This window comes from Euprymna scolopes, chromosome 30 (genome assembly GCF_053919585.1).
Source record: "Euprymna scolopes isolate OS-2025 chromosome 30, ASM5391958v1, whole genome shotgun sequence".
Classification (NCBI taxonomy): domain Eukaryota; kingdom Metazoa; phylum Mollusca; class Cephalopoda; order Sepiida; family Sepiolidae; genus Euprymna; species Euprymna scolopes.
In genome coordinates this window covers 28,230,185-28,257,530 of record NC_136511.1, presented here as the reverse complement: position 1 = coordinate 28,257,530, position 27,346 = coordinate 28,230,185, and the positions used below count along the sequence as shown (strand labels likewise).

The 27,346-nt window shown below is 34.3% G+C and overlaps 1 protein-coding gene and 1 pseudogene across 5 annotated transcripts in view; both read left to right on the top strand.

Moving 5' to 3' along the window:
- The window catches only part of LOC145254722 (sodium-dependent neutral amino acid transporter B(0)AT3-like), a 219,232-nt gene that overhangs the window by 179,905 nt on the left and 11,981 nt on the right, over window positions 1-27,346 (top strand). For all 5 annotated transcript variants that reach the window (XM_080113447.1, XM_080113446.1, XM_080113450.1 and 2 more), the window contains 4 exons: window positions 5,538-5,699; window positions 21,119-21,229; window positions 22,247-22,448; window positions 25,093-25,187. In XM_080113447.1, the coding sequence (XP_079969573.1) occupies window positions 5,538-5,699; window positions 21,119-21,229; window positions 22,247-22,448; window positions 25,093-25,187 (570 nt within the window). The remainder of the gene's footprint in view (window positions 1-5,537; window positions 5,700-21,118; window positions 21,230-22,246; window positions 22,449-25,092; window positions 25,188-27,346) is intronic.
- On the top strand, window positions 21,444-21,559 carry LOC145255097 (5S ribosomal RNA; annotated as a pseudogene).

Sequence of the window (27,346 nt, the reverse complement as noted above, 5' to 3'; positions counted from 1 at the left end):
GACTTTCTATTTGACAGTTTTGTGAACTCTGTTGAACCTATAGCAGCATGCGAATAGTTGTTTTTTTAATATGAACTCTTGATTGTATAAGTGTCTTTATATAAAATGTTATTTCAACCAATCGAACATACAACCAGCATACACTTTCACACTTTTTAAAATTGTTAGAGAACAGGTCGCCTGTTCTTGTAAGTAAAAATGAGATAGGATAGATCGAGAATTGAACTTGGTAATCTAGGTTTAGAAATAGGTTTTGAAATGAAATTTGGAAATGGAATGTAGAATTACCCATTGTTTAGTTTCACATAAAGAAAGTTAGATATATGGCTTAAAAAGGAATTTAATGATTTAATTATGTTTATTGAAAATGGAATTTGATGATTAAATTCTGTTTATGAAAATGGAATTGAAATAAGGATTTTGAAACAAAATGGGAAAATGTAAGAATTTGAAAGTAGGTTAGGCCGAAATAGGTTAGAGAATTCTTGTGAAGACATGTGAGGAACAGTGCATGTTTTAGACAACGTAAGGCATGTCAGGCCACGGGATCGAGATGCACCTTGTTGGCCATGCAATGACGTCATGGTTAAGAGATGAGTTGTCAATATAGTTAGAGTTTGAGTAGAGAGTCAGAGAGTCAGAGAGAAGTCTGTGTCGGGACAGGGTCGGACAGACTGAGCTGATATCCACCTTTGAGGGCGAAAGGTTGGAAATTGAAATCATGAAGAAAAATGAATTCCTTGATGCGAAACCAATGACCGGTCAAGAAATAAAACGACGTCATTATCATTTTGTAACAGCTATCTTGTGTTATGTCACTCTACAAACAAAGGTATCGTGAATTTGTATTAAAAGAACTTTGTGTATAAAATTCATATAAGTAATGTGTTTATCATCTTAAGAATGTTTCCCCCCCCTACACTATTATAAGTAATGACTGGTTTCTTCTTTATGATTAAAGAACTCTGAATCATCATCTCAAAAATATATGTGTTAAAGAAAGATAATGTTTATAGAAACACTCCTAAAACTGTAAAACTGTATAAATGTCAATATCTCTTCTATCCCCTCTCATTGTGTATTACACGTTCCTTGCTCTGTATTAAAATTTACCCTCTCTATATGCACTAATATGAACACTCTAAGACGAACAAGCAACAACAAATATATAATTCGTCATCTTAATGAGACCACTACATAACATAACAGCTATTCAATATTGGCGTCATGCGCTAGGGCCCTCTTAAATGCATAATCTAAACTTAAGAAATATTACACAGTCTGTCCAAGATCATCCACTGTGCCGCAAGAGATTCAGACTATCTAGTTATTTCTAATCTTGCTCACTATCTTAAATAGTGCTCATCTCAAAAACACGTTCTCTTTGTTAGGATCAACACAAGACTGTTGCTTATCAGTAACCTTATGTTCGGCTAATTCCTCAAGATCATTATTCTTCATAAATAAAATTTAATTATTCATTTAAAAGTTGACTTTAAATTAATTTTATTATTCGGACTATTGTATTTATTTTGTATGTTATTCTTACAACGTTTCGGCCGATGTGGCTTGCTCGTGTTTCTGTGCCATGGCTGGGTAAAATTTCTAAGTAATCGATAATAATATAGTATTTCTCGTAATGAGGATACAAACCTTCAAGCTCTAGAGGATCGTCACTTAGAACTGATTACACTTAACACTTATATCTGTTGTGCTATTCGTCGGGTCATTCGGTCATGGTTGACAGCACAGCAATTAGTTATCTCCTTGGATTAAATCAATTGTTTCGTTCAAAATTTTGTACAAATTCACAAGTCCTACAAGACGCACCTGAAAAAATTCGAAGGATGCATCGGCTAAAAAATTGGTGAAATAATATCCACGAGTAGAAAAGCTGATCGAATAATTTGAATGATATAATCTATTCATCCTCAAAAATAATTCTCTAAAAAATTCTGAAACGTAGATCAACTGTGTCTTCGTTATGATATTATCGTTTTCTCTACGGTTTAAATGTTTACGGTAGTAGTATGTCGGATGTATTATGCGGTGAAAGTGCTCCACTAGGTCGCAACTGATCGTAAGGTTTCTACCCACGCAACACGTAGCGAAGAACTGCCCTCCGCCAAGCCGGGTCTTTTATCCGCCTCAAATCTCGCCCAGTAACGTTGGTTTATCACATACTTCACATCTTCTTGCATAAAACCAGATACACATCTTGCGTTTTCTCTTTTTTCTTCTTTCCATATGCGAGTAGCAGAAAGAACACGTCCTTTGTCTTTTTGCGATAAGGCTATTTGTGACATTACTACTACACTCTCCGCTGATCCTATGATCACATTAAAACATTTGAGAGGTGTTATTTTGCGCCGTGTACTTTTCCGTAGTAGTAACGTTACAGAATCCTCATTAGAAGTATTATCGGAAGATGTATAACCTTCATTTATGCTGAGTGTCTATTCACGTGGTCCTTCTTCAATTAGCACAAATCTCTCACTCGAATCCTCTGAAGACATGTCAGAACAGACAGTCGGTGGACCTAGTCCCACTATGAGTCGTAGATCTTTTACATGACGTGACATTCCATCAACCGATATATTTTTGTGCACTGGAAATTTCGGTCATACATCTTACTCCATATTTTGTCGTACATCGTACATATGGAGCCTTTATCCACACTGGGCCACGCGTTTTGATGACAGTTTGTTGTTTATTTTGTGCCGGCGCTGATGTTCCATTGATTCCTTTTAGCCGTATGGAGTACCGATATACCATATTGGCAGGTTCTGTTGTAGATGATACGTCGTCTTTTGGCGTGACATTGTACTAATATACTGCTTCTGGTATAATACACTGTTTTCTGGCGGCGATCCGTTTTACAAGTCGAAATTTCCATTCATCTAGGTAAGTTTTTACTAACCTGCAAATTTTTAATAAGCTGCCCCGAAAGGCAGTTCCATTATCTGTCAGGATCTCTGTCGGTGTGCCTCGCTCATAGAGGAGCATTTTCAGTTGGTTGATTACACCTGTCACATCTTGCCGAAGAATGCGTTACCAGATAATAAATCTAGCGGAAACCACAATCAATGTCAAAAATGAGTCCCGTTACAATAAATAATATTCATCGCTAACCTGTGCCATGTTTATTAAGATTCAAAGCACCCTCTGACCAGTGTATGGATGACGGATCGATCGACTGACACTCTTTACATTCTCTGACAATGGTTTTCACAGCAGTCCTAAAAACTGCAATGTCGATGTTTTGCAAAATAAAGTATCTGTCGAACGCTAGGATGACCGCTTTGTTGGTGAATAATCTTGATCTACCCAAGCCAAACTGAGCTCACGGACAGTAGAGACAGATTTCATAGGCTCAGTGTTTCTCCTAATTGCATCAAGCCACCTCTGATGAACTTTCATAATTGACCTGCCTTGTTTTAGATAGATCTGACTATTTACAGCGCGTATCCCTTCATCGATTTTATTATAGTGTCAATTCGCCGTCGAATGAGCATCTCACTAATGGCTTTGGTTCGTACCCTTACCTTGCCGGTAAGAGTGTTTGATATCCACTTATGGGTACCAATACAACAAGTGTAACGTAGTCGCCTTTCATAAGATACCAGGCTTCTCCCTTTAACAATAGCATCGATTTTGCAATGTTAATATGTTATTCCTCCCTTTCTGAACGTTACCAGAAAACATCCTCTACCACAGCCGCATCACATACCAATGATACGTCGGTAGCAAGAAAGCTTACATTGACCAATATGCTAAAATATTGCCCGTCAACACACTATTTGCCCCGTGTCGAGTTTTCTTTGTGTAATCTGTTTAACCTGTTTAAAGAGGGTCTTCATCAACGTTGTCATTCCACGCGCTGGTAATGTGATATGCTCTCCGCTTGATGAATGCCACGGAAACATGAATCCAACAACACATGAGAAGGTACCAAATCAATTTGCCACATAATGATAATATATTCCGTTGTGTGACGACAAGGGGCATGCATAGGATTTTGTTCCCTCTTCTCCAATACAGAGTGTTTTCCTCTTCTCAGACCTATAAACAAAGTACTCGTGCGCCATCGAATCTTTGCTAAGGAGGCTGAAGCTGTAGAGATACTTCTTCACGCGTACCGCGGGCACAATACTTTCGTCCACGTACACATTACTAATGTAGGCAGATGTTTCTTGCTGTACTCACTTATTTTTTATCAAAACAGCATCAACCATTGTTTGACGGATAGTGCCACAAGGAGTCCAAATCCTATGCCAGTCAGGCAATACCTTCGTCCTTTAATTAGTACAGTTTTATAGGGCCACAGCGGTCGGTACAAGTGCATCTGAAGATATGCATTGCAAATGTCTAATACTGATACATTCGATTCCACTTTCAGTACATATGTCTGCGCGATATGTAAATGGGTTCAAGTGCTCGTTTAACTCTCGGTAATAGAGAACTGATCTTACTTTTTGTTTGTTTTGCTGGTTGTCTGATATTTATGGGATCAAGCCCTTTGGTGACTTCAATTCTTCTTCTACGTAAGGAACTAACCACCTATTATCAATCCCGGCTTGTAATTCCTTATTTTATACTGCACAAGTTCTTGTAAGGGTTATTATACTCTGGCATTCTTTTGCATAATTTTTCTGGTGGCTGATAACCTGACCACTTCCACGATACTGTCCAGGATTTGGTGCGTTTGTCGAACTTTTGTCAGAAATTAGAATGTTAGAATTTAGCTATTGTTTTGGAAATAGTTAGATATTGTTTGTATTGTAAAAAGAATTTAATTCTTTTATGAAAACGCAATTAAAAATAGGTTACTTGAGAATTCTTTGTTTGCAGAAGTGTGTTTTGGAAACATATGCTTAGCCACGTGAGTTGGTCAGGTTTTAGAACCACACATCTGACATTATAGCAAAAAGGGAATTTCTCAATATAGGAAATAGTTTTAGTCAGATCAAAGCAGTCGGGCAGACAGGGTCGAGCAGTCAGCAAAGGCAGTCAGAAAGAGTTGATCAGAGGAGGGTCCCTTTAGAAGCGAAGGGAGAACATTTAACCATATAGAAACGAATTTGGATTCCTGACGTCATCATCATTGCGACCTCTGAAATGAAATAAAGAACATCATTCATATTTGTAACTGTTGTCTTCCTGTCGTCATTCAACAATTAAAAGGTAATGTGATAATCATCTTAATATGAACTTTGTATAACCCCCTTCCAAATAATGTGTCCCTCTCTCCATCATAAGTAATAATTCTCCCCTTTGATGTAAAAAGAACTGATCACCATCTCTGCTCGCTAATATATGTTATAAAAATCCACAGAACACTAATATGTATAATTGTTTCTCTCACTCTCATCACCATCGTATATATGTACCTGTCATCTAAATATGACCCCATCTCTATGCAACAATATTATAGCGAGAAACACAAACACACAGAAACTCACAATAAGCGTTCATACTATTTCATTAATATAGTAATGGCGTCATTTATTCTTTTTTTTATTGTTTTATTATTTCAGTTGGCTGGTCCGACTGCTTATTTCTGGTACAGGTCGACGCTGGATGTTTCTTCGTCGATCGAAGAGAATGGTCACATGCTTTGGCATCTGGAACTTTCTATCCTCTGCGCTTGGATCATCGTTTTCTTTTGTATGATCAATGGTATCGCTTCATCTGGAAAGGTAAGATAATTAGAAATACTTCTACAAGTATTTTTATTAGTGGCACTTACTCACGCTACACCAAAATAGGTGGCAAAATAATTCAAATTATACTTGTAACACGATCGGATTGAATTTTGTTATTTGTTTGATAAATCCAATGTTTCTAGCTTTTAGGGGAGTAATTCAATGTTATTGACGTTGAAATTTTCCCGTTTTATATCATGTTTTATCCCTAAATATAATAGAAGAGGCATAGGTTTACAACAACAGATGGCACATACAAGTTTATTATGTTTACACTATTAGCCATTACCTTATTTAACTATAGAACGACATTTTAGACACATTAATTCGTAATATTAAAGCATTAGATTTAATCCTAGTAGCGACATCATCATCATCATCGTCATAACCTACCAAGGAAGTAGTTCCGATTTTACCTATTCGCCAAGTTCTCCGACCGTCACCCACTTACACCATGTATTTATACTGACAGGGGACTTAAATTTAGACCCCTTCCTACGTAACTGATCTATTTGACATAACATTTACATTTCATTCTTCTATACTAAAAATACGTGTTCCTCACATTCTGATTGGTTGAAACGATGCATTCCCCTATTCATGGATTATTGGAATGAAACTATTCCCTTTAATTAACGAACACTACGCCAACTTACTCTCCTCCATTACAATTGCATACATAGAATTACATTTTAGCCAACTATCGTAACCCGACAGTTTGCTTTGTTTTTGTTTTGTTTTTGTTTTGTTTTTGTTTTTTTGTTTTTTTTCTGGGTTTATTTACATTTTTATACATTCTGTTTTATTTTACATTTTTACAGGTACTGACTTTCTTTATGCCTTCATTAACAATTACTTACTGAGTATTTGTTTTGTTTATCCCCGTTTCTTTTTGCCTCACCAAACTTAAACTCGCTAAAAAAATCGATTTTTTATTGAGGGGTTCAGCCTCTGCAGTTTAAAATACAATCCAAGCATCCACCTTTAATTTACATTTAATTATTCACTTAGTTAAAGTGTAAAAAACTTAACAGTCGAAAATAGTAAAAAGCAAGAAGCAACAACAAATAAAAAAAATATTATACAGTCGAATTTAATTATCTACCAACCTATATACTTTACCGTGCTAAAACAAGTTTTTTTTTATTACAAGTTATGTTGTTCAAAGTGGTTTTACACAGTAAATAAAAAGTAAACAAATTCCTGCCTTTCGCTTAACGGGTAACGATTGTCGTTCTTATCATGAAAAGTTGAGGTGTCTATTCCGAAAACCGCTCGTAACATGAGGAGGTTGGGAGTTGAGCAGCAACAACACCAACAACAACAGCAACCGTACTTTAATTTTTCGAGGGAGGAGGGGCACGCATCTACCGAGCAACCCCGGTAAGCGGGAACCGCAGATATATATATATATATATATATATATATATATATATATATATATATATATATATATATGTATATATATATATATATATATACTGCTGTACCCGGCCACGCGTTGCTGTGGCTCAGTTTGTTAAAATGGAACACATTTCTCAAGAAAAATTGCATTTTGTTCGTTTATTTACTTTTATTATTTTTTGCAATTTTTTTAATCAATAAAAGTTATTTTCCCCCCCAAAAAAAGATTAATTTTTTACCATAAATTGTTAGGGGAAAGTTTTTTTTTTCAGGAAAACTTGCACTTTTTTTTAAAAAGAAATTTGGCAGTAAACGTTTCTCTTTGAAAACGGAATTTTTATTATAAAAAGAACAGATGAATGCTTTACATGACACTGTAAATAGTTATGTGAATGTAGAGAAAAGTTTGATTCTTTTTTCATGAGAATGTACAAATTATTTTCTTTTTAACAGATGTTCAGAAAATAAATAGAAAAAGACTTCCATCATTAATTGTGCAGAAAAATAAATAAGATGTTGATTTAGTGTTTCAACATCATGCTCATAAATTATGATAAAACTTGCTGAGTATGCGCTGTTTTATGGTTGTTGTAAAAATGGAACAGAAACTTAAATTTCGCTCCGTTTTAATGTTTCTTAATTTTTTAATTGTGCCCCACCAAACGAATATAATCAAAACAGTAACATTCAACAATTGTACTTTATGTATATAAAACACAAAATATTTAAAAAAAAAAAAAAAAAAAAAAAAAAAGTTAATAACAAAAGGGAAATAATTCCATTTTTAAATGAAAAAGTCAGTTTGGTATATATTTTTGTTATTTTTTACATAAGTCCAGCTTTTACATTGGAAATATCGACATTTATAGGTTGTCAGGTACGTTTACAACGAATAAACACTCCAATCTAGTAGATGTATCAGCATTTTTGTAGGACTTTTTGACACCCCTATCACGAAACTGCGAATAAAATATAAAAAACTCGTAATTTCTCTTTTAAAAGTGGGTTGTTTATTTTCTTTATGGGTTATACTTCCAAAATAAACTATTAAAGTTGTTTTAAAAGTAATAGAAATATTTTTTAAAAAAAACAGTAATGAATTTTACGAACTCAATATTTTTAAATTTTTAAACTTTAAAAATCTATCAAAATGTTTCTATTGATTCTATTTTTACGATATTTTCAGGATCAATGTGAAATTTTATGCTCTTTCCAATAAACCGAATATAATATTTTAGACAAACGTTTTTTTTAATTCACGCCCCCCCATTTTCAAGTGTCTATTAAAAAGTAAATAATTAATTTACACACCAAAGTTTTATATATCACAAATTGAAGAGAAAAGGTCAATAAATAATATATTCAAATTTAAAACAAAAAAGGTAGTGTTTTTTAGAAATTTACCTGTAAAGTTCGAAGTTTTTTTTAACCACGTTGTTTTTCTTTTGTTTTTGTTTTTTTAATGAAACCTTGGTCCTTGCTCCTTTAATTGAAAAAAAAATTACGGCTTGAATTACATTTTTCGAGTAGTTATAAGCTTGGAAAGACAGGGGTTCGAATAATTCACGCCTCCTATTTTGTAAATGTCTATTAAAAAGAAAATAATTAATTTACTCACCAAAGTGTTATATATCACAAATTGAAGAGAAAAGGTCAATAAATAATATATTCAAATTTAAAACAAAAAAGTAGTGTTTTTAGAAATTTACCTGTAAAGTCCGAAGTTTAAAACCGTTTAAAAAAAAACACGTTGTTTGTCTTTTTTGTTGTTTTTTTTAATGAAACCTTGGTCCTTGCTCCTTTAATTTAAAAAAAAATTAGGGCTTGAGTTACATTTTTCGAGGAATTATAAGCTTGGAAAAACGGGGTGGAATTATTCACTATTTTTCACGAAATTTCTGACACACCTACGAATCTACCCATGTTAGAAGGGCTTTCGGAATAGACACCCCTAACCTTGCCTGCATACCCGAAAAGCTATAAAAGTTGACTTGTCGAATGTGAACGATGAGTTGGACGCAATGTAAAAATGTACCGAATTTAAAAGGGAACGAAATTCAAATTTCCGTTCCATTTTTACAACAACCGTAAAGCAGAGCAGTCTATGCAAATTTTACATAACTTATTGTATTAATGCTATTTTTTAAGCAAAAAAAAAATTAGGTTTGGCTATAAATTCCTAAACTCATGTCGCCCTAAATAATTTAGGTGACTGAAATAGGAATCTAATTGAATCTTTAATTTCCTGATAGAATGTGAGAAATTTATTTTTCTTCGAGTTATATCGAATTCATTAATACGGACTTTAGGGGCTTTTTTCGGAATGTTCCTGTAAAAATTATTTTTTATTGTTACAAATTACGATGCTTTATTTATATATAAAAAAACAAAAATAAATTCTTGCGTTTTTTATTTACTACTGAAAACCATAACTTTAGTAAAGGTATTTTTTGTTTAAACAGAATAAAACATTTTCACTCAGAGTTAAGTAAAAAATAATTAGTTCATTATATTCTGCGATCATTATTTGATAAATACTGAAATTTTCATTAAAATTGGTTAATTTCCTGATTTTTGGTGAATTTTTAAGTAAAAGGAAGGGTCAAAATGTTTATACACTTTGAGCGTCGGCATTTATTGTCTGTCCCTACCATTTTTCGATGAATATTTGATTGCAAAACGACCACGTGTGGTTAATTTAAATCAAATTTCAATCACATGGTTACATTATCAATAATCATGTGATTAAACCCATTGAAAATTTACCGATATTGTAAACACATTATGTTTACATTAAGCCTGTGAGACCAAAATATCCTTTTCTGACATTAAAAAAAAAAAAACGCGAGATAAGGAGAAAGAAATGTCCAGCAAATCGCTAGATTTTTAACTTTTATCATTTGAAATTTTCTAAAATCGCTAATTGCCCCCCCCCCAAAAAAAACTTCATATTTTAACTTCCTGCACTAAAAAATTTATAAATATAGTATATTCAGTATATAAAATGTTCCGTGTTTTCTCACTATATGTTTCTGGAATTATATTGAAGCGGTTAGCTCCCCAGAAGGCTTACATATTTTATGAAGCTAGTTTTACCTGTTTTTTTCAGAGAGGGTATTTTTTTTTTTTGCAAGAAACAAATCATAAACTCAAACTTTTTATAATAAAAGTTAAATTGAAATATACTGCAAATTAAACATCACAATAATGGTGCAACATATTTTGAAATTAGAAAAATAAAAAAACAAAAAACTTTGTTTTAGCATGTTAATAGTATTTGGAAAACCGCCTCTGTGGTACCAGTCTTCAAGAATTCTGGTGAAAGAACTGACCCACTAAATTATCGCCCCATTAGCCTCCTCCCGCTTTTCGCTAAAATATTTGAGTCCTTAGTTAATCAAGCCCTAGTCCAGCACCTAACAGCTGCTAAACTCGTGACTGACAAGCAATTTGGATACAGGCAAGCCCGTTCAACAGCAGATATCTTAACTGTAGTTTCTGAACGTATATACCGTTCATTGGATAAAACAGGGGAGGGTAGAGCGGTGGCCCTTGATATATCTAAGGCTTTTGACAGGGTATGGCACGATGGTCTTCTAAGGAAAATTAGATCATATGGATTCACTGGAAGAATTCATAATGTAATTAAATCCTTCTTAAGTAATAGAAAAATCAAAGTTGCCCTCGACGGTCTTACATCCAAACAATATGACATAAATGCGGGAGTACCTCAGGGATCTATCCTTGAACCTCTATTATTCCTGATATTCATAAATGACCTCCCTGATAAAATTGTTTCGGAGATGGGTATATTTGCCGATGACACCACTCTCTATAACAGATATGAGGGGAAAACAAATGAACACATATCCAAGGAAATGGCAGAAACACTAGAGGATGACCTCCAATCCGTAGTGGAATGGAGACAAAAATGGATGGTCACATTCAATGCTGCTAAGACTAAGCTTGTTTCCTTCAATAACTACAAGAAACCTTCTCTGCCACCAATAGCAATGGCCAAGAACATATTGCCTGAAAGTACTTCTTTTAAACTCCTCGGCCTAAAATTTACAGGGAATATGAACTGGAATAGATACATTGAGAGCATTGCCAAGGCTGCTGCAAGGAAAGTTGGCTCCCTCTACCGTGCTAGAAAACTACTTACGCCTGACAGTATCCTATACCTCTATAAGGCAACCATTCGCCCATGTATGGAGTACTGATGTCACATCTGGGCTGGTGCATCTGCTGCTTGTCTCTCGCTCCTGGACAGGGTTCAAAAGAGAGTCGCCAACATGATAGGTCCTGAACTGTCATCTAGGCTTCAGCCTCTGTCCCATCGACGAGATGTTGCATCCCTCTGCCTGTTCTACAAATACTTTAATGGTGAATGCTCTGACGAACTGCAAACACTTGTACCTCCCCGACGTAACTACCCCCGACAAACCCGACAAGCTACTAAGTCTCATCCCTTTACAGTAGAGATCCTATGTGCAAGAAAGCCTTTTACTCCAATAGTTTCTTCCCCAGAACTGCGGGTCTTTGGAACTCCCTTCCGGGATTCTGCTTTCCCAACTGTACTGACATGCAGAAGTTCAAGTGTATTGTTAACAAACATCTTTCTACTCATCTCCCTTCATAATGACCTCGCTAATTAAGTCCCTAATAGTAGCCCCCTGCTTCAAAGTGGCACTATGCCTTGTTTGGGATGAAAATTGAATAAAAAAAAAGAAATTTATGTTGGTAGATAATTAAATTCTACTGTATTTGGTAAAAGTTTTTTTTTTTTTTTTGCTGTTGTTTCTTGCTTTTTGCAATTTTCGACTAAATACTTCTAAGTTAAGCGGGATTGCTTAGATCGCATTTTAAACTAAGCTTCGGAGGTTGGAATTCCCTCCCCACCTAAAATGTAATTGGAAAAATCGATTTTATAACGAGATTTAAGAATGGTTAGCCGAAAAAAGGTGAAAAGCAAAACAAATAATCAATAAATAATTGTTACCAAAGGCAATAAATAAATGCTACCTTCTTTTACTTACATGAATGAGTTTATTTTATGTCTTAAAGTATTTTCAAGCGCTTTTCTTTATTTTTTAATCTAAAATTGCGTGTGGGTGGGTGCGAAATATCTCCAGATTTTCTAGAATTCCCCGCTAGATTGCAAACGAAATCTCCAGATCTAGCAGGAACACCGCTAAATTGGACACACTGGTCGCGTGACAGGAAGCGGTAATAAATAATTGTCCCTAAATAAAAAAAATGGCCTATCAGTACAAAGAAAACCACCTATTTATCATAGAAAAATTAAGTATAATGTTATAATTAAAAAGAAATATATAAAAACACACATGGATATAGTAAACATATTATATCAAAACGTGGAAACCATCCGTCCAGTGTTTTTTTAGGCTATTAATTGCGAACGAACCAAGAGTTACATTTTTATATATATAGATATATTACATGGGGGTCACCACTTATCAAGGCCCAGGAGCCACTCGGGGATAAGGGTTATTGTGTGCATACTAATCAGTGGGATAGTATCGTAGTAATAGTTAGTATTGGGGATTTGATAGGTGTCATTACTTAAGGGAGAGGTTCATCAGCAATTTTTTGTGTTGGACTTGAAGACATCCAAGTTGAATTCGGGGGGGGGGGGGAAACAGGCAAGCGGTAGAGAGTTCCACAGTCGTGCAGTTCTAAGAAAGAAGCTTTGTTAATGGAATCTACGTTTTGATTTAGGCACGGATAAAGAGTAGGGAAATTATTGACAGTGGTTTCAGCCAGTCGGGTGTTTATCGTGAAAGATTGACGGGGGACCAGACAATGGAGCTCAGACGAGCACTTGTCATGGAAATAACGATAACACAGAGACAGGCTCGCAACGTCTCTTCTGTGGGAGATACATTGCAGGGAAGAGAAAAGGTTATCCCCCACCAAGCCACGAAGTCTATTTTGTACTCTGACAAGGCAGGATAGACTGTTTTTAGCAGCTCCTGCCCAGATGTGGCAGCAGTACTCCATCCTTGGACGTACTTGGCTTTTATACAAATAGAGAATTGCATCACTAGTAAGATATCTTCTGGAGCGGTAGAAGGATCCCACCATTTTACCAGCGACCTTGGCCACAGACTTGATGTATGTGTTCCATTTCAGATCAGGAGTAAAGGTCAAACACAGAAGCTTATCAAAACATGGGGCCTCCCCTAGATGAGAGCCATTCATTTTAATTGATGCCAGATGGGGATCAGAGCGTTTATGATGTAATGATAGGAGCTTGGTCTTAGATGCATTAAAGGTAACCAGCCACCTCTTTCCCCACTAAACCACGCGCTCAAGATCTGAGGAGAGAGAATCAGAGAGACCGTTGCCATTTACGGCCTTTGATGTGTTGCCATAAATAGTCGTGTCATCAGCATAGATGTCAACGAATGATTTAAGTATGTGTTTTGGGAGATCATTGATGTAGATCAAGAAGAGAGTTGGGCCCAAGATGGACCCCTGAGGTACTCCATCATTAATAGAACCCGACAGGCTGCTAAATCCCACCCCCAGACTGTAGAGATCCCTAGATGTAAAAGATCTTTCTACTTCAATAGCTTCTTCCCCAGAACCGCTAGACTTTGGAATTCCATTCCAGGTCCCTGCTTCCCCAACAGTACTGACGTGCAGAAGTTCAAGTGTAACGTGAATCGACATCTTGCTGTCCAAATTCCTAGATAGTATCCCAGTAGTTGTTGCCCCTGATAGTAGCCCCCTACACCAAAATTGCAATTTTCCTTGTTTGGGGTGAAAATGTAATAATAAAAAAAATACTGTGGGCCTCTGATTACTGCCCATCAACCACTACTCTTATGAGCCTATCAGAGAGAAATGATTTAATGATAGAGAAAACATTTCCAGTTATACCGTAGCTGGAAATATTGTGCAGTAGGCCTTTATGCCATACCTTATCGGAAGCCTTTGATAGGTCAAGAGCAATTGCCCTAGAAATGAAGCCTTTGTCTAGAGATTCGCTAATTCTATGTGATATAACTGTTAGCACGTCAGATGTAGATCTAGCAGAACGGAAGCCATATTGCATGTCATTAAGAAGGTTATTTCTGTTGATGTGGTTGACTACTTCTCTATTTAATATGGATTCCAGCAACTTACTCATGACACTCAGGAGACTTATTGGTCTGCATTGAGAGGGAGATGACTTATCACCTGAATTCTTAAATACAGGGCATACTGATGAGGTTATCCAGGGTGTTGGAAAGCACTTCTCCTTAAGGCAACGTTTGAACAGTTTGGTAAGTATGGGGGCAATTTCTGGTTGTAGCTTTTTTAATACTATAATTGTTTTATACTATATACTATACTATAATTTTTTAATACTATAATTTAATATATATATATGTATTAAATTTATTCATACAAACATTAATGGCTAAATATGTGCATACATGTTTCTGTAATCACCCGCGTTGGGGGACTACGTCTTCAGGCCAAGAATTACCGTCGAGAACTGATATTTCAAACAAAAACATTTTCCTATTTCGTTTATAAAGTTAGAATGTAACCTGGGTGGGAGTCATAAGCGGGGAGAGGACAAGTGAGGTCTTTGAACGTAATAAACATCTTCTTTTTCATTTCCCTTTCTTTTTATCTATCCCATCTTTTGGTTTTTATGGCATAAGGTACTTGAGAATTTAGTATTTTTGTCTTGCAGTCTGTAAATTAAAAACATTTTCTATGGTCACTGAGTACTGACCGGTGTCTTTCAATCTACACCCATCCACACACATACATGCAACCGCACACACACACACACACCGACACACACACGTTAATACAGATATTCAGAAGCGAATATATGCTGTTCGTTTTATTTTACTTCCACACACGCACTGAAACTAGGCAATAACTATAACTACGCAAGAATAAAATTAAAATTAAAATAAGGTAAATAAAACAAATAAATAAAAAAAAAATAAAATAAAAACAAAACAACAAATAAACAAACAAAATAAAAATAAACATAAAACCTGTAGAGTTATCAAAACTCCACATGTACACATATATATTAATATACGTATAGACGCCTACACTTTGCAACACCCGCGCATATATACACACACACACATACACACATACATACACATATAATGGTTACATACAGTTATAACATGTTTACATCTATACCTACATACGTAGTAATATCCATACGCGGAATCTCAAACCCAGACATCCATGTACACACTTGGGTACACTACATCATGACTGTTATTATATCAAAACCTATATTAATCCCACTTATAATCCTAATAATAATAATAATAATTCTTGTAATATTGATAATACTAATGACACCACCAATATCAATAATAATAACAATAATAAGACTGTACGATTGGGAACCCCAAAACCCGTGGACCCCAACTGGATACAAGTCCCCACAAGTCAACCCATATATATATATATATATATATATATATATATATATATATATATATACACATACATATACATATATATATAGATATACACATATACATACGCATACATATACACATACACACACATACATATACACACACATATACATATATATAAATACATACACATACATACACACGTACACACATCTATATACATAAGCACACATACATATATACACGTATATACAAATATACATACACACATACATATACACACACGCACACGCGCACCAGCATACACACAATACATACACACATTCAGACCATCCGCAGGCGCAGACGACATCCCCATCCACTCGTATCTCCAAATCTCCACAGACGTATACGAGACACATACACATATAGATACCAACACAGACCCACGCATACACTCACATACACACACACGAGCAGGGGCACACAGAAACTCGCTCACTCACAACGCAGGAAAACACAGCAATACATGCACAAACGCAAAGACCTTTTTCAATAATAATAAGGTGCCTTTTTACTTCAGTAGTGTGGTGACCCCTTTATATATGAAACAGCATGCCACTACAGTCCACACGGGTGTATATATACAAATATAACATACATACATATACACCTAGACACCCATACATTCTTGTAATATACATTGCTGCAACTATCATATACGTGACAGCCTATTTTAATAGTTCAGAAATATATATGCATATATATATATATACATACATACATATATACATATGCATCCATATACATACACATACATACACATACACACACTTATAAACATACACAAACATACATGCATACATAAATACACTTATACATACATATTTACAAAAAATACAGACATATATATATGTACACTGCCACCAAATGATACATTTAAAATAGAAATAGACATGAACTCATTTACTACATAATTCTCTTTTTCTATCAAACTCCACACGCATAGTTATATTACCCGGCCCCACCCGCTTGTTACCTTTTCCTAAGTTGTAGGTTTTTTTTACTACGTAAAAATTTATAGTGAATTCAGCTTGAAGTTCATAGGCCTATCCTCATATTAAGCAAGCACTCTTTCGATGGTTACGCAGATATACATAAGATGTATAACGATACAATAATAATATATAATAACATATGATAGAAATCAGAGTATTTAGGTTATACAAACTGAGTATAAAAGCTCATATATTGTAGTACTTACTTTCATCTTTATTCATTCCCCCTTATTTCTTTATCCCCTTTTCCTTCATTCACCCTTCATTCCTTACTTTCTTTTATCTATTTATTTATTTATTCATTCATCCTTCTTTTTTTTTTAATTAATTTTCCTACCCAGGTATATAAAGATCATATATCCATACATGCATACACCCAAAAATATGCAGATGCATACATTATTACGAGGTTCACCCAAACAATCTATTACTCGTTTGGTTCAAATATACTTTCATACAGGTATTTATTTAGGTTAGTAATATTTAACTGCTTGATGAAGTAGAATATTAAGCGACTTATGTAATCCATACGGTTAGGATCATAGCTGCGACCTCACTTATCCTCTTTGGGGGTTATTTGATGGGGGTTAGTTGTACTCATAGTTGTTCTGGTCTACTAATTTAGAGTTCTTTAAGTGCATGCATTCTGAAATGTTTGCAGAATATAGCAGTTTCTTGTTTAATATTTAATAATTTATACCTATCTTTAAACCTCAAGTTTTTCTGATAAGCATAATGAACATGGTGAGTTCAATGAGTGGCAAGTATTGGCCCTTCTAATAATCTTCCATTCTATACTAGGTGTTTTATTTTCTCTAACTAATTTCCAGTAATATAACGATAAGGAAGTGTCCTTTTCGTATGTTTGATTATTCATCGAGCGTGTATGTCCATAGAATCTATTTTTGAAAGTCATTTGGGTACTACCTATGCAGAATATTTCGTCCCTTGGGTTCTCTACTGGGAATATCCTAGCCTGGTATACCACTGATGATGTCAAACATTCATTTTTTATTGAGCATTCCTCAGGCTTGTGGCAGTTACATTTATTCACAGCCGTGTTAGCACTAGTATTTACACCTTCTCTATTAGTCATCCTTAAGATTCTTCCATCATGCTTTTTTATAATCCTTTCAAAGTTATCACTACAGCTATAACTTAATTTTAATGTATTTTTATTAAATATTTTATGTAATATATTATTTGGTGGGAAATGCTTATTAATAAGTTGTAAAAATTTTGTACCAAGTTTTGTTTTCAACATAATATTAAAGGGGGTGTGAACCAAATAATTTTCCTACTACGATTTCTAGACCCATTTGTGCTAGCGTTAGTTACTTTATATTTTATCTCTATGTCTTTATACCCACTATTTTTAAGTGCTGTATTATAAATAGCTTTACAATCATTGAGAGTTACTTCATCAGATGAATTGTTACTTATTCTACTTTCAATAGATAACTGTATATGTTTAATAATGGATGGTGGATGGTTAGACTGTGGGTGTATATAAATAGGATTAGCGTTATCCTTCATATATTGTTTATAAGTATTTAAATCAAGATCTAAAGTAACGTCAAGGAAGTTAACCTGTTTTAAGTTAGCATTAACTTCTACTTTTAGGCCAAAATCTTTCATGTCCCTATGGATTGCTCTCCTAACCTGATCACATTTAACACTTGTAGCACTCCTCGCTATTATTAACCCATCATCACGATATAAGCCTATGTCCCTCCTATCAATAATATTATGTTTTCATGAAGGCCAGAGGAATAGTTGGCCGAAAAGTCGTGAAACAGCAACTAATAAAAATGAGAATAATAGTCCGCAATAAATAAAAATGGTGCTAATGCAGAGAGCGATCCGCGCTATTTTTTAAATCATATTTCCACGTTTAATTAAAGTTTTACGATATGCTTTTTTTTATTCAATTGTAATTGACAGAATAGGTACAAAACATCCTCCCCTCCCCATGTTAAGAATGACTTTTTAAATAATAACATTATTTCAGCACGGATCATTCTCTCCATGATTATCATAAAAATTAATACAAATAATACTTATCTCAATAAGTGAAAGGCTAATTTCTACCGGAAATAAAATGGTGATAATCTCGCAGTTACGAAAAATACTTTTTTATTTAATTTAATATTTTTATAATTCGCAATGTTAAATTATTTTAATAACATGCAAACATTCCTTGACTAAATTAGTAACGTAGAAATATGGTTTTATTCGCTTTTAACGAACCAAACATTACATTTATATATATATATATATATATATATATATATATATATATATATATATATATATATATATATATATATATATATATATATATATATATTGGATAAACAAATGAAATAAAAAATGTAAAAATAAGAGATGCCTATTATACTTAGCGATGTAACACTGAAAATGTTGTCATGCCAAATCGTCAAATCGTAGTGAAATCATTCCCACGTGCATTCTACCGGAAATAAAATTTGACCACAGGTTCGCATTTAAGAAAAATGTTTTTATTTTATTTTATATATTTTCATAATTTGGGATGTTAATTTATAGACTGTCTGAAGCTTTCAAATAAATTGGTAATGTACAAATATGGTTTTACTGATAACGAACGAACCCAGAATTACATTTCTAATTCGAAATTCGAAATCGTCAAATCGTCGTGAATTGCCTGCAAACCGGAAATAAAATTTTTATTTTATTTAATATATTTTTATAATTCGCGAGGTAAATTTATTTTAATAACATAAAAACATCCCTCGACTCTAAAGATGGGTTGTCTGAAAATTTCAAATAAATTGGTAACGTAGAAATATGGTTTTATTCACTTTTAACGAACCAAATTTACATTCATATATATATATATATATATATATATATATATATATATATATATATATATATATATATATGGTTAGGAAGCGATTGTAATACTAAACTACATCGTATAATAAACATTTTAAGATCGTATAATAAACATGTATACATTGTTGTCTTGGTTGTTGCGAAATTATAACACACACACACACACACATATATATATATATATATATATATATATAAATATATATATATAACTACTTCATTTACTCACATACTCAGTACATACTCAGTACATTCAAAAATAAAAAACACCGTATAAAAACAACACTAGCGAATAAATACTGGGAACTCAAAGAAAGCGGACATTCGCCGGTAGTCGAATGGAAAATAATGAGACAAGCTACCACGTGCAGACATTTAGACGACCCATGTAAATTATGCCTCCATGAAAAATTTGCTATCCTGTACTTTAAAGAACCTCAAAATCTATTAAACTGTAGACGAGAAATAGCAAACAACTGTGTTCACAAAATAAAACTTACTCTAGGATAGCGATACAAAATAGCTTTAAAACTAACAATAACAATAGAAAACAAACAAATAAACAAGTTAAATAAACATGAATATACATAAACGATCACACACATATATATATATGTATATATATGTGCATGTATGTGTGTACACATAGGTATATTTATATATATATATATATATATATATATATATATATATATATATATATATAAAGGAAGGAAAAGATCTACCTTAAACCACTAACCTAGTTCTAAAACAGATCTTTTGTTCGATAAAATGCATGCCCATTGGTTGATAGGAGGGGGCGCGGTGGATACTAGAAAGCTGATTGGCTAACTAGAAATCCTCAACATATATAAAAACAAGAAGCAACCGCAAAATTCGCGCATAAGCCTTACGAATCCTATAGTGGATGAAACGCAGAATATTCAGTGTAGCTTAATCGCCATGTATATTTTATAAATTACTATATATATATATATATATATATATATATATATATATATATATATATATATATATCATAATCCATGATACACCTAGGAAGAATGTACAACTTTGTGAATGAATTCCTGTTTTCTTTTTTAAAATAATATTGAATAAAGTTAAAGTTAAGTATAAATCATGTTTTTTTTGTTCAATATATTCAAAAAAATATTTTTCTTCCTGTTTTCAAAAGTTATCAATTATTATCGACAGTCTGACTGCTCAAAATATCTTATTTTTATTATTATTGCGTGACGTCATTTTTCAGTTAACAAGCATTATCTCTTGGTGGTGGTTGCTTTTCTCTACCTTAACGAGAAATTATTGCTACAAAATTAAAACTTTCGTTACATAGTGGGTATATCACATTCTGACTCTTTAAGGGGACCACATTTTCATGTTCTCTCTGTGTGAGTGTCTAATTAAAACGAGACCGGGTCCTCTTTTCCGAAAATTGCATCGTTTTCGTCATTTCTATTTGATAAAGTTAATCCATTGGCTCTTAATCTGTCACTCACCTTCTCAATTCAAATTCTGACTTTGGTTTTGTGTAGAATAATGGGATAAGATCACAAAATTATAACCCTCCTTTCTTCTTTGTGGTAGGAAGATTTTTTGCATTTTATTTATTTTTTTTTAAATTTTTGAAGCTATATTGTATAACCTAATATTCTTGTTAACATCTTTTTTTCAGGTAGTATATTTCACAGCTACTTTTCCATACGTTGTTTTAGTCATCTTTTTCTTTCGTGGTGTGACTCTTAAAAATTTCCATGTTGGACTTGTTCACATGTTCTTACCAAAGGTAAGCGAACTTTACTTCGAATGAGCTACCCCTTGTGTAAATGATGATATTATATAATTTAGATAACTGAAAAATGCCAACATCTCTGGTCTTACTGGATGTTTCTGATAGTTAAGTAACTGTTAGTGCGACCACTGATTGCGTACGAACACTGATTGCATTATAGCCAACATAGAATAGACATATTAATAGAGAGTTTATTCAGCGACTACTCATATACGGCATAATCACGTTTGACACCGGTTTCCGTCCGATCACCGAAGTTAAGCAACGATGAGCCTGGCCAGTACTAGATGGGTGACCATTTTGGACTTCCAGGTGCTGTATGTGCTCTTCGCTTATCTCAATATTGTTTTAAGTCGTCCTGGACTTCTCCTTGCCAATGGACTCAAGCAATGCCGTTTCAGGAGAGGTTTGGTTGGAGATTGCACAAGCCTTGCCACAGAATTTCATGCTCAGCTGCTCCTGTAGGGGTTATCCTTTGTCTTTCGAGATTGAACGGAGGCATCGACTCATCCAGACGGCCAAATGAATAAAAGAATGAATAAAGCAATCGATAAAAATACAGAATTGCTAACAGTCGAGTAATCATAAGCAATAAAAATATTTTTTAAAATAAATGATGTACAGCAAACGCAGTAAAATTATATTCTCGACCGATCTATATAATTTTACAGTGTGGAAACTTTATGTAATTGTTTTATTTCAGAATTTTATTTTGATAAAAGCTGACTTATTGGCGCACAAAAACTGAAAAGAACCGCCGAGATGGTTATTAAGTATGCTGAAGACCTAGTAAAAATAATTAACACTAAGTCTGAGTGGCAAGACCTCCAAACGTTTTATGTATAATTATTATTATTATTAGTAGTAGTAACAATAATAATAATGATAAAAATAGTAATAAATAAGGCGAATCCTCTTCACTATATATTGGATTGATTGTGTATTTTTAGATTATTGCTGTCTTTGATTGTGATTATATATTGTATACCCATCCACGTGCATTTATTTCAGTTTGACCGACTGTCAGACCCCCAGGTATGGCTTGAAGCAGCCAATCAGATTTTCTATTCCCTTGGTTTGGCCTTTGGCGGGCTAATGGCCATGTCTTCGTACAACCCGGTGAACAATAATTGTCTTAAAGATGCTTATACCGTTGTTTTTATCAACTGTGGGACGTCTGTGTTTGCAGGAATCGTCATCTTTTCTATATTAGGTAAGTACTTCTTTAAAAAAATATTCTAATGAATACCCGTCAAAATGTTAAATAAGAATGTATTAAATTAATACTATTATATACAAACTAAAGTCAGATGCTTCTCTATTGCATTAACCGGTATAGCTTTCTTAATAAAATGTAGTTATACAATTAGTAACAAATTGTTCCCGGGGCGGGGGAGTAACATGATTTGCCACTCCATGAGAACGTCTCTTAAAAAGTTGTCATATCCTGACACGGCAACCAGATCTCTGGGTGTTCAACGCGATAAAACGATTTAGATCAAGGGGTTGATACATCGTCCCTTACGGTCTGCTTGATGGGTCTTTCCTTCGAGTTCTTGGTATCGTTAGACATCATTTATGGCAGTGTCGATCAACTGAAAAGTGCACGCTGCATAAACCGAGCGACAGACATTTTCTTTCTTTCAAACTTATTCAAATACATCGGCTTAATATTTACAGACAATAGTATTTGAAACAAATACATTAAAACAGTGCCAAGGTTGCTGCAAAGAAGGTGGGCTAGAAAATTACTCACACTTAACAGTATTCTATATCTTTACAAAGCCATTATTTGCCTATGTATGGATTATTAGTGACACATTTGCGCTTGTGCATCTACCACAGGTCTCTCCCTATTAGAGAGAGTCAAATATATATCTTACTAAATAGGTTCCGCACTATAAAACAAACACCAACCCCTTTTCAATTTCTGCAATGTTGCATCACTGTTCTGTGGTATAAGTATTTTAATGGAATGTGTTCTGACGAATTCACACTATTTGTGCCTCCTCGATGTAAATGCTCCCCGACTAACCCGACAAACAGCAAAATCTTACCATTTCACTGTAGAGATCACTAGATGTCAGGAAGCCTTCTACTTTAAGTTTCTTTTCCTTGAACTACTGGAGTTTGGAATTCCTTCCAGTTTCTTGCTTTACTCACTGTACTAATATACAGACGTTCAAGGGTAATCTGAACAAACATTTACGCAGTTTTATAGGAACCAGACTCCCAATCCAGTGTTGATCAGTGTCTCCATCAGTCTACTCCTGATTTACATTCCAGCACCTGGTTAAGGACTTTGTGTTTGTAGATGCCTCTATTTCCCCGAGGCTTTTGGCTGATTTATTATGTTTATAATAATGCGATTTAAATTATGCCATAGGTAGGCATAACTTTTCTAAACGGGATGGCGAACTATTGAATACAGATAAATATAAATGATAAAACATGTATATGCTATAACACCCTCTTTTCTTGAGGTCACGCAAGGACCCTTGATCGTCTTCGGGAAACTTCGGCTCGTAATGTCTGGTTCTTTTGATATTCCGAACACCTTGGTGTAGACTTCGTCTGTAAGCGAAAAACGGAAGATGTGTTTGCATGAAGGAAAACAGACGACTGGGTTCTATTCTCCGAAAAAAAATTAATTTCATAAAAATTACAGACTTTTTACACATATGTACACTTCAAGTTCTTAACACATTTTTTAAAAGTCTCAAGTTTTTCTTCTTCGTAGATGGCACTCAGGCGAAATGGAGAGGGAGTGGTCACGTCTTCAGGGAGCGATTATTATTATTATCTCGAGATTCTACACCAATCTGAAATCTGACTAATTTTTGAGAGGCATTGACCTTATATAGTAAGGTGTGTGGTCGGGGTGAAAAATCCCCTAAGCCAATCAAATTACGACACGCATCTGGGAGGAAACCCCCCAAATGCGGATTGCGGTGTGCAGCTCAGCCCTATCACCAGTTTTGTCATCTGGGACCAAAATTAATATATATTCCCATAACCTTAGAGGTCATTCCCGTCATTCAGAATGTCCCCGTCTGGAACCAGAACACATGGCCCGGTGTCTTCAGGCCAGACAATGTTAACGCTAATGTTCTAACATTTCCTGTCGTCTATTTTTCAAATAAAAAATACATTTTCTGATTTTCAAACAATAAAGCAAAATATATTTATATAGTTCAATTCAAGTCTCTGTGATATCCACTATTGTCCGAGATTAATTAAAGCAATCTTAGCATAGTTACCCGGTCTTCTTCAGGTCCCTGAGAAGTTTGAATCTCCTGAATGGGGAGCAAAATGCTCCCCTAACTCAATTAGGTCACAATGCTAATTAACTTATTATCCAAGTAAAGCATAAGTTTACCATGAAAACTTAGAAAACACAAACAGAAAATTATCGCTAACTTTGATGTTGCAATGTTTTCTCACACTCTTCCATGTACGATGAGGTATGGGAGCAGGCACTGAAAACACCTATCTTCTGTTTAATCGCAAAATTTGCTGATAAATTTCCCATTTACTTCCCTTACGATTACAAAAGAGGAGATAATTGGACCCGAAACGCCCTCTAGTGAATGCATTTTTTATGTGTAGAAAAAGTAACAAAATGCTGCTCTCCATTTTACCAAAATTTACTTTTGTGGTAGAATTAATTTTTGAAACCATTCTTTCCTATAAATTTTCAGTGTAAAATAGTATAAAGGCCCATATTAAGAAGTGATATTTATTATTTGAAGCTCTCAACTAAATGATCCCTCCGCAATCTTCTCTCTAATAAAGTAATTACACCTTACAATTCTAACTGTGATTTTGCATAATTTATCTTTATTTTTATTGTTCAGGTTTCAAGGCTTCGGCAAGTTACGATCGATGCTTAGAATCGACAGTAGAAGCAGGAAAAAACCTCACGTGTGATTTACAAAATGAACTTGAATCGGTGAGATTATCAAATTTTATTCGATTATATAATTTGTAAACAATTCAAATGTCGCAAGCATAATAGCATTGATGATATACAATAGTATAAAAAGTTACCGTGAAAATCTTTCTCACTGACAACGCATTATTAAAAAATACCTGTTCTAATCTGATCGCTTTATCTAATTTGTTGATGATTCTTGGGCTAAGCCAAATAGATATACCTGTTCTATTTTTGACATCGATCACTTTGGATTACCAATTACCAAATATTATAATGTATTATTACACTTATGACTTCCGAGCCACACTGAGTTAACAAAAGCTATAGCAGTTCTTTCCCCGCGTTTAAACACACCTGTTTTATCTAGAATGTTGGAAGCTTTTGAGTAACTATATACCACATAAATAAATATAAAATTGTAACTTTGCATATATTGCTATCTATATTTATTTATTTTTGTCACCTGAAAATTATACAGCAAAGAATGGAAAATGTCTGTTAGACATATATAACACACATTAGTTTGTGTTATTATCATTAGTTCAACATAAGAAATGTTCATGAGAAACAATGTTAAATAAAAAATATTTGTGATTTCTCTTATTTATAACATTTTTGCTTATATGAAAATATGCTGCTTAAATACACACACACAATATATATATATACATATATATATACATATATATATACATATATATATATATATATATATATATATATATATATATATATATATATATATATATATATATATATATATATCCAAAACCTCTGGTCTTGATGGAGGGAACTCAAACTTGCAACTATGACAAGTTCCTGGCTATATGGCCTTTTCTGCCGCAATTGAAACACTTAATCCCCGGCCAAGGGCTTTCCGTTTCTCTTGCCTTGAAGCCGGGTCCCCTATTAAATCCCCTATAATTCCCATGCCCCTATCTGGCTCTGGGAATCTCTTTTTCCCTATCGCTTCTACGTTTCTTTGGCGTCTACTATAGTTAATTTCCATAGGTTCTTCTTCTCGGACATTGCCTCTTATACGGGTTTGCCACCCTTCCTCGATTAGGGCCTTTTCATAGGCTACTTTGAGGTCCGATGGTTCCTCCCTCATGACAGCGATTTTGACTTCTCTGTCATATAGCCCCTCGATGAAGAAACCTATCACTTGGCTTTTTACTACTACATTGTTCGTATATAGGCTACCATACGAACCTTCAGCCAAGCGCACTAACCTCTGCATGTAGTCCTTCAGAGTTTCACTCCTACCCTGTCTAATATTTGCCAACTCCCTAATAAATTTGGTAGGATTTGCCTGGACTCCAAAATAACTATCTAAAGCTCGTTTCAAGTCTACCCATGTCAAACTCGCATTGTTGGTTAGAAGACTTGAAACAAACTGTCTTATTGGGCCAGCTGTCGTTATTAATGCTAACTGACATTTCTCCTCCTCCGTTTGTCTAACTATTCTTGTATACTTATCTATATCGCTAAGCCACCTACTATATTCGTGCGATTGTCGAGAGTCTAAAGATTTTATTTTTGCTAATAACGCCTCCCCCCTCAGAGAGTTCGAAATGGCCTTCCCTACGTTGTGCAGTTCAGCCCCTAGGATCTGAGCGAAACCTGTGAAGAACTGCTGTTCCATCTTCAAAAATTATCTACTCGATACCCTAAAATTATGAGAAAGAACTAAAGAAAATTTGTTTTTCTCAACACAACTTTTAGAGCCGAGGTTACGAAAAATATTGAAAAAAAATCACTGACCTTGCCTTTTCCTTGCGTGCTTTTTTCCTCTTCGTTTTGGTCGAATTAGTTCTTGTTGTTTGTGTGGTAACCGTTGTTTTTGTGTAAGAGTTCTTTCGTGTAAGAGTTTTTCGTGTAAGAGTTTTTGTGTAATAGTTTTTCGTATAAGAGTTTTTGGTGTAAAATTTTTTTTTCAAAGGTCTTACTTATCACTCTTGAGGAGTGAACAGGTCGTACGGCACCAATTAGGTTCTGTTACGTTGTGTAAGGACCCCAGGTTGGGAACGGTTGTAGTTAGTAAGTTCCCCGCTGCAACACAACCTAGCAGCCGACTTTTACTGATCGTCTAGTTTGTTTAGGACTTTGGTTGTCATGGCAACTGCTAAAACAGCAGAGTTATTTCCCCCTTGACCGTGCATTTTTTTCTCTTA